This window comes from Cajanus cajan, chromosome 10 (genome assembly GCF_000230855.2).
Source record: "Cajanus cajan strain Asha chromosome 10, NIPB_CcT2T_4, whole genome shotgun sequence".
In the NCBI taxonomy this organism is placed as follows: Eukaryota; Viridiplantae; Streptophyta; class Magnoliopsida; order Fabales; family Fabaceae; genus Cajanus; species Cajanus cajan.
Window position 1 is genome coordinate 44,021,235 of NC_138526.1, and position 9,250 is coordinate 44,030,484.

Here is a 9,250-nt window from a genome sequence, read left to right on the forward strand (position 1 = left end):
TGAAATAAATTGGCTGGTGTAGCCCAATATTTGCCCTCCAAAACTTTTTGGCAACTTTTTTTTTTCTTGAAAAAAATAGTCGAAAAAGAAAGTAGGTTATCTCAATTCGTTGGTCAAAATGATTTATTTAATTTCCTTTCAAATAAATCTATACTTATTTTTTAATCTAAAAATGGGTTGAATGTTTCTCCCTTCTCTAATTATAATCAAGAGTTTAATTTATATACAATTGATATATAATAATATTTTTGTGTAAATATCTAATAATTTTTTCTCTACATCGTATTAATAAAAAGAATGCAGTGATTAAAAAACAAATCTTATTAATGCCGTGTAAAAATATTTTACACTCATATTATATAAATTAAACTCTTCAACTACTCCATTATTTTTATTGAGATATTTTCGAGAGATCGAAGAAAGTCAACCCATCATCAAAGAAAAGTTTAAAAGCTATAAATTTAAATCATGTAACACATAATTTATATCACTTTCATTTCAAGAGTCAGTGTTGGGTAAAGAGCAATGTTTTTACATAATCATCAACTGTAAATGCGTTTTGCTCATCTCCATGTTGATAAATAACTTGAGCAGTTCTAGCCATGTTAAGAGAAGCCTTCATAACTGATAATGGTAGAGCACTTGTGGTCATAGCAAGACCGTTTAGCTCCGGCCATAAGTTCCTTATGAGTTCTCTTATATGTTTCCTGGCTACATTTTCATCTGAAATGTTATTTTCTGTCATGAAACATTGTATGCTGCAAGCATTATCTCCTCTTTCTTGTTCCTCCTAAACATGAAACATCAACAACTTCTCATCATAATGTCCACTTTCTTATTCTAATATATCAGTAACATAATTTAAAAAAAAATGGTAGCTAATTAAATGTTTTTGAAACAACTTCAATTAGGATATTTAGGAATTATGGTATTTTGATATCAGATTAGTTCATGTAAATCAATTACTAATTAGAGAAAAATATGTGTATCTAAATGTATCACTGTATAGTGAAGTACCCTTGAAGTTCCTAAGTCGTCCCAAAGTCTAAGAATTTCCCCAGAGCAAGAGAAAAGCCTTGGATATGGCTTCATCATGGAAATGGTTTCCTTTGAGAGGCCATCACCAACGAGGAAAGTTGCATGCACCATGGCCATGTATGATCCCGAAGAAATCACTCCATTATCCAAATATTCCCTAAAAGTTGGAATGTATTTGTTGTTGAACCATTTGGCTTCTTTTAGAAAAGCTTCAAATATGTCAGTCCACTGCACCATTGAGAACCAATTTCTCATTAACATCTTACTCAATTGCCTATAATTATATACATGCTTCAATTTGAACGGATATTTAAAATCTTACTGTTCTTTTCAAGCAAGCAACAACGCTTTCTCCGTGCGCTTTCTCAATTTTATTTGCAATTTCATGCGTGGTATTATACAACGCAATATAGCATATCTTCATATATTCAGGCAACTGTTCCATTGCATCAAGATCCCACCTATAAATATCAAAAGATTCATATTTTGATTAGTCATTTCGCTAGTTGAGTTTAATTCACTCAAATTCTAGATACAAACCTCTTGATTGCCTTGGTAAAAAGAATAAGTTCATCTAATGTGCCATAAGTGTCAAAGATATCATCCATAACTAGCAAAATGCATATGGTCTTTGTAAGTTCAATGCGACAAGTTGAATAATAAGGTTCTGGAAAAACTCCCACTGTCCATAAGAAGCACTCTTCCGGTCTGTCTCTAGCGAAACCAAGTCTTTCAACAAGTCCCAACTTTTTCCACCACCTAATCAAATCAAAGTAACAATCATATGCTTCACATTGAAAGTATATTTCTTTTCAAATATTAATAGATCAAAAATGGTAATAATCGAAGTGGGAAAACATAATTTTGAAAATTATGTACCAATTGATAAAATATTTAGATATAAATATAGACATCCACTCTTTATTATTATCTTTTTTTTTTATATTTTATTTTGCACAAGTATCTTAAGACTTCACTTTAGACACACCATCCTTTATTTTAATTCCTCCGTTGTCCACCTTTCTTCACATTTTTACTCAAACCAACCACACCCGTAGAGTATAAAATTACCCGGAGATCTCCGCTAATTCTTTTTGGTGCATCATCTGAACCATGACATGGTCCAACTTTGCCAATTCCAAAAGAGATGGTATTTGGCTACTTGCTTGACTATATTCTTCCATGTAGTTTTTAGCTTCTAACCTAGCCATTCTTAAGTGCCTTGGAAGTGTTAAGGATCTGGCAACAATCCTTCCTAGTTCAGGACTTAGGTGTGGCAGTGATTGGTGCAAATGAGCCGTGGAGAAGTCCATGGCCTGCTGTAATATTTCTTCTCCTTTCGCACCTAAATATGATGCCTCATATAAACTTAACATGGCCCGAATGTCATTGGTGATTGATTCCTGGAAATTTCCAGTGTTGTCTAAAAATTTCTTGAAAGCATCTGCGGTCAATCAACATCACTTAATCAAATTAGTATGTGGAACAACATTTAGACAACTGTCTTATCAAGGTTAGATGAAAATATAATTCATGAAAATATATAGGTTTGTGAATAATTTTTTTTATAATAATCTTTAATATTTGAACAATACCATCATTGATAGAAATTAATTATAAATAAAATGAATGGAATTAATTTCTTTTGTGTTTTGAAAAAGACACAAACAATTAAATTAAAGTGAATGTAAATAATGGTGAATCATTCTTTTATTTATGTGTTAATTATTGCCCGTTTCTTTTGCCCTTGTAGCATTCAAGAGAGAAAACAAGAGACAATCAAAATTCAACGGTGTACCAGATCTAGCAGGCCAGCCGTTATGCCTCAGCAGGCGAAATTGAAGGGCTGTGGCTAAGAGGTCTTGAGTGACGTCCCAATCCCCTACCCTTCCAAGTTGTACGTTGATCTCTTCTTCGAAATGGTGTCCAATTCCTAACCTTTGGATGTTGTCAATTATCTTCAATGTTTTAATTGGATCCCTTGAATTTAGCAATAACTCTTGGCTTCTTCTTTTAACTTGCTCCAAATTTCTTGTACTAGGATCAGTTTGACTAGGAACCTAATACCACCAACGTTAGGAAATCCGATAAAGGGAATATAGTGAAAATTATGAAAGTGAGTTATCACGTACTATTATTCTTGTTCCCTTTTTCAGGGAATTTGTGACTTTTCTCATGTAAAACATCATGACTATATCAAATACTAATATTCATACAAATGTAAAGGAAGAAAAGAATTGTTTAATTTTCATTTTATCATCGGCAAGAAAGATTAATTACAACGACATAAATAATGACGATAGACCTTAATAGCTTTATGTTTTTTTTTTTCCACATGTTGTTAGATTAAAGATTTCTACACCCACAATCAATTAAAAATTGACATAAATATTATTTTTAAAATAATTATTATAAAAAATCAACAATTTTTTCATGTATGATAATTTATAGTTAAACAAATACAATATAAAAAAAAATAAAAACTTCAAACTATCAATATTAAGCTCAATAGTTGAAAACGATGTAAGTCATAAAGTTTTCATCAATAAATTAGTGTTCTATTAAGTTTAGTGAAATGTGTGAGAAATACAATAAAGAATTTAGGATGAATAAAATTCGGTTAATCCTACTAACATGACTTAGTTTGAAAAGGATTAGGTGGGTTCAGATTTTAAATTTAGATGTAATGTATTTTTTGGATTGATCAAATCATGTTATCTTTCACATTGTTTCAACTCAATTTAACATCTTACATTTTTTTAAACATAATTTTTTGAACAATTTTATACTAATAGTAAATTATTTTATTTAATAGATAATACTTTTTTTATAGTATAGTATATATTTATACTGATATTATTTATTTAAAAATATAGATTGTAAAATATACCATATTTTAATTTTTTAATATTTCTTTTATTCTATCATTTAATTATACATGATATTAATATTGAGATAGTATGTTAAAATGTCATATTAATCTCATCCCGTCTCATATCTTTCAAGTATTGATCGAGATAGGTTGAGACTAAAATAAACGAGTGAGTAAAATTTTTGGACTGAATAAAGAGAGAACTCATTCAACTTTTACATTCCTTACTCACCCTAAATAAAGTTATCAAAAACTCTCCACTCATTTTCTTAGTTAAATGAAGTAAAGGGACAAAAGACATGGCTGATCCATATTAAAAATTGATCCGTTTAAAAGTGAGAGAAAATTGAATGAATGAATAGTTATGCATGTGATGGTGGTTTTGGTGAAAATTCCTTCGATTCACTACTAGATTTTAATTCTTTAGCAATATTTTTTTGTTTAAATTTGTTAAAATGTTACTATATATTAAATAAATAGGTTATTTTGCAATACTTTTTTAAAAAAATGTCATTATAGATAGAATAACATTTTTTATTTCAATATTATTCTTTTTAATTGTTTTCAAAATCAAAGTCTCATATCGAGTAAAAAAATTTTACATGGGCTATTTTGCAGCACTTTTTAAAAAAATGTTATTATAATTGTTTCTAAAATCAAAATCTCACGTTGAGTAAAAAAAAGTAAATTTCTCTTATCTCTAATTGTTACCCATAATTAAAGTCTCACATCGAATAAATTAAGGACTCATAAAGAGTCATGTAGTTATTATACTTAAGATAAATAAAATTTGATATTTTATATATAATAAGTGGTAATTAATTAAGAATGTCTTTAATCTTCTCTCAAAGAATTCTTAAGAATTTAAGAGGCACAAAAATATAATAATTGATAGTAATATATCTAAATTAAAATTAATTATTATTTCATAAAATTAACAAAATATTGAAAACATCATTAAAATATTATAAAAATACTACTTTGTTAACATTTAAAAAATGTTGCATAATTATATAAAAATATTATTAAAAGTCTTTAACAACATGAACTATATACAACATTTGATAATATGTTACTAAAATAAATTAGTAACATTTATACATAATTAAGTAACATTTTTTAAATGTTGCTAAAACTTATTTGTGTTGTAGTGATTGGAGCCACATCAATGTATTATTTTAGACATAAAAAATTTGTAAAACTAAAATTAAAACAGAGCTCGATCTATGTTAATGAGAATAGGAGCTCAACGCCAAGATAAAAACAACTACAAAAAAAATCTGTATGTATAGAAAACAGTGTTTATGCTGTAGAAAGAGGAGGAAAAAACAAATTAAAGTGACAAAAGAAGTACCTTGTCACGGAAAGCAATGGACTTGATCGACAGATTGTTATATATCATCGGTGGTCTTGATGTTTTTAACGACAAGTTCCGTGGTTGAAACATGGATGAACGTGAATTGTGACAAGCAAGTGAGGTTGTTGTAAGCGAAGAAACTCTAAGTTCTTTAACTGCCATTACTGCATTTGCAGACATTGATGTCTACTTTGGCTGTTGTTATTAAAGAACTGCTAGTTGGCATGAAGGACGCTAACAGCGTGGCTGTGCTTATATAGACGGTCTCTGCCTGGTCAAATTAACTTCATATGTTCGATACCAACAGTGCCCTTGAGTGTGCTCCGTTTGACCAATGACTATTATTTGTATTTAAGGTGGAATTTATTTTTATTTATCTTTTAATATTATTGTTAATTCAGTTTTTTCAATAATTATAATTTGATTCCATTAAACAAGTTCTTGAGTTCCACTTCTGCAGATGGAAACAAATATAGTTAGAACGAAAGATTACACATAATTGATCAGATTTTTTTTTTAATAAATATTTGGTATAAATAATATCGCTACCTAAAAAATGATATTTCACTTGTTTTATAATAAGTATTATTCTATATTCTTTTACAAACAAAAAAAATTCAATAAATAGAAGAAAGAGGAGGATAGTGAAATTTTACAAAATTAAACTTATGATAAATTATTTTTACTAGAAAGGATATAATGCAACAATTATTTTATAATTAATATTTATATTTATAGGGATATATAGAAAAGTAGATAATTAATATTACAGTAAAACTTAAAATAATACTTAATTTTAGACTTATTTTTTTTAACAACACTTATTATAAAACATAAAGAATAATATTTTCTTTCAATATTTCGTATGATGATATTATAGACTTTTTTTTGTACACCAATGCAATATTTCCACAAATAGTTAAAAACTAATTTAACTAGGTAGCTTTTTGTCTATCCTAATAAAGTTTTCTTGGTATGCGTACGAATCAAACATCTATTAGATAATTTTGTTATGTAAATGAGTTATATTTCAAAAACTTACTAATTAAATGATTGTTCTGTTTGAAAGTATATCAACTCTTACATGCATTAGTTAGATGAGGTTCATGTTGATTTTCTCAAAAATATTCTTTGAATTCAGCTTCCTGATTTGTACGATTATGTTTGCGTATTTGAGTACTAACAAGAAAGGAAGGCAATCGAGTATTTTTCGTAATTTATAATCTAGTATTATTTGGGACGGTTGCAGTTGTATTATAAAAATTAACAAGCAAGAAAATGAGTTTTAGTTTTTTTAAATTAAAAAATAAAAATACGTAGTTGTAGGTAATTATTTAAAATATATATAAAAAAAACATTCTTAAAAATTGTGCGTCCCGGTCGTAATCCAACCTGGTTTTCCATTCAGTAATAGGGCGAGCAGGATCCTCTACTCGGCATTAACCCGATTGAAGGGTCAGCACAGACCTAGTCGGTCGTAACCCGACTAGATTAGCTAATTCGATTCCCCTCACCTATAAGGGGATTACTCAGCATTTACTCGACTGGACCCTCGGTATAGACCCAGTCGGTCGGAATCCGACTAAACTCGCCCCCACTTATCTCGCGCCCTCCTAATAAGAACAGTTAGGAAAGTCCCTTCATTCTCGGGGCCCAAGAGGCCCATCGACGACACACCATAAAACCTAAAACCCTAAGGCTAAGAAGACAGATTACACTTTTGAATGTTCTGCCTCAAAAGCTTGATCTAGGAAAAAATCCTAGTCTACCCTTTGACCGGAACAAAAATTAAGAGACATAATGATCCATTAAAAAGTGGATATAAAAAAATACTTATATGTCATGTATACCATTTTTTTGATATAGTATTTTAACGCAGATTATTAAAAACTAATCTTGTTGAGTGTATTTCTTTTATAATAGATATAAATAACGGTCTAAGCAGATATATTTTTATTTTTGAAATAAATATATCGTAATTAAAAAAGTAAGAGTTGCCTTATAAAAATAAATATAATCCTACGATCGATATAACCATGACTTTCGAATGTCCAACATCCTAAGTTTAAAGTTTTAACTAATCATTAATTCCTAAGTATTAAGTAGAAGAAGAAAAAAGTATGTTAGTGGTTGTCATAGTACAAAAGCACATTCATTCAATAATAATTATACCTACTATTCATTTATCATCTAATAAATCCCCTCATTAATTACTTAAATTTTTTCTTCTTTCCGAAGGGAGTCTTATTTGACTTATAAAGAGGAGATACCAGGAGATAAGAAAATGACAAGATAAAAGCAACCGTTAATTAACTGAGTTGACATTAGTTTAAATATGTTAATCCTTCGTGATTCCTTGTTGTCATACACTAGTGTAATAAAGTTACTTCAAGCTTTTGTATATGTTTTTTTTAAATAATAAATTAAATATGAGTGGTTAATAATAAGAAAATATTAACAATATTTAAAAATTGTTGTAAGTAGTTGTAATTACAAGAGTAACTTTTTAAAAAAATATGTTGAAAAAATAAAGAGTAATTTAAAAGATAGATTTAGAGAAAATTGTTATTAAAAAAAATGTGTTCGTCAAAGTGAATAATTGTCTTTTAATAATATAAATAAATTTGAACTATTTATTAATGAAAGTATTTTTAAATATCTTTTTTAAAGAGAAGATTTTCAAGAGTTATTATCACTTTTGTGACACCCTCTACCCCAACACTTATACACAATAAATGTAAATAATTTTTTTTCTCTTTTTGAGTAAATAAAATCTTTCATAATTGACAACCTCTTTCATGGATGAAATATTTGTCTCAAATATTATAAGGTAGAAGATTCACATATCATCACTGGTGACCCTAAGGTACACCTAGTTACATCACTGGTGACCCTAAGGTACACCTTGTTAGCATGTTACGTCGTGGGTGACCCTAAGGTATACCTTGATAGTCGTGGGTGACCCTAAGGTACATCTTGTTAGTTGTGGGTGTACACCTTGTTAGTCGTGGGTGACCCTAAGGTACACCTTGTTAGTCGTGGGTGACCCTAAGGTACACCTTGTTAGTCGTGGGTGACCCTAAGGTACACCTTGTTAGCATCACTGGTATGCGGCCTCAGCGGCATACCTGGAGTAATATATGCATATGATACATGTCATACAGTTATTATTTCATTGACTCAACATTTGACTTATTACAAAATTTCATTCAGTACATCATGTCATCATTTTTCATATTCTTATAATCACAACTTGTCTCAATAGTCCATTCTTAGGTCTCATGTCATTTGTCCATATTTCACATGGTCATGTCATAAATACTCCTCATAAGGTCTGCACAGGAATTTACAGAGAGCATTCTTATTCATATTAAAACTTATTTATTTTTAACATTAATTCCATATTCATTTATTACTTTCAACAAGGAACAAAGTAACAAGGAACAAAATAGAGCAAACAGAAAATAAAACAGAACAACAAGCAAGGGATTACGGGCCAATCCGACAATCAAACTATCCAACAATTATCCCCACACTCCCGAGCGAGATTTCTCACTCCCCCCTTACCTGGATAAGTAGGAGTTGAAACTTGGGCAGGACCTCCTCCTTTGGATTCCCTCTTTCTTTCTCTCTCTCTTTCTCTAAAATTTTCACTTCTTAGTCAGTTATAATTTTTCACCTCCCTACCCCTATTTATAGGCATCCTGGTGTACCCGGAATGGCCCGTACTGAATTCGGAACGGCCCGTTCCGGATCCTTCAAATATACGTAAACTATTTAACTGGAACGGCCCGTTCTAAAATCAGAACGGCCGTTTCCAAAAAAGCAGAACGGCCCGTTCTATAATTAGAACGGGCCGTTCTAAAATCAGAACGACCCGTTCTGAAGTTCATTTTACACACATTGACCTTTATTGGAACGGCCGGTTTCTAACTAAACTTTTTAGGCACTTTTACAATATCGGAACGGCCCGTTTCCCTTTG

General features: G+C 29.9%; 1 protein-coding gene across 1 annotated transcript; it reads right to left on the reverse strand.

Moving 5' to 3' along the window:
* Window positions 1-82: 82 nt before the first annotated feature.
* LOC109817035 (putative terpene synthase 11) lies at window positions 83-6,277 on the reverse strand. Its single transcript, XM_029275158.2, has 7 exons — window positions 5,265-6,277; window positions 2,837-3,098; window positions 2,110-2,482; window positions 1,579-1,797; window positions 1,361-1,499; window positions 1,018-1,266; window positions 83-790 (listed from the first exon to the last, which is right to left on the reverse strand). Exons 1-7 carry the CDS (start codon window positions 5,445-5,447, stop codon window positions 506-508), a joined length of 1,710 nt encoding a protein of 569 aa, XP_029130991.1. The 5' UTR covers window positions 5,448-6,277; the 3' UTR covers window positions 83-505.
* Between the last annotated feature and the right edge of the window lie 2,973 nt (window positions 6,278-9,250).

What these genes read in the sequence shown, in the direction of transcription:
- LOC109817035 (XM_029275158.2), bottom strand. Translation starts at nt 5,447, where the DNA reads ATGTCTGCAAATGCAGTAATGGCAGTTAAAGAACTTAGAGTTTCTTCG. An exon ending in CCATTGCTTTCCGTGACAAG is followed by an intron (nt 3,099 to 5,264) that starts GTACTTCTTTTG and finishes TGGTGGTATTAG; the next exon opens with GTTCCTAGTCAAACTGATCC. An exon ending in CGGCTGGCCTGCTAGATCTG is followed by an intron (nt 2,483 to 2,836) that starts GTACACCGTTGA and finishes GATTGACCGCAG; the next exon opens with ATGCTTTCAAGAAATTTTTA.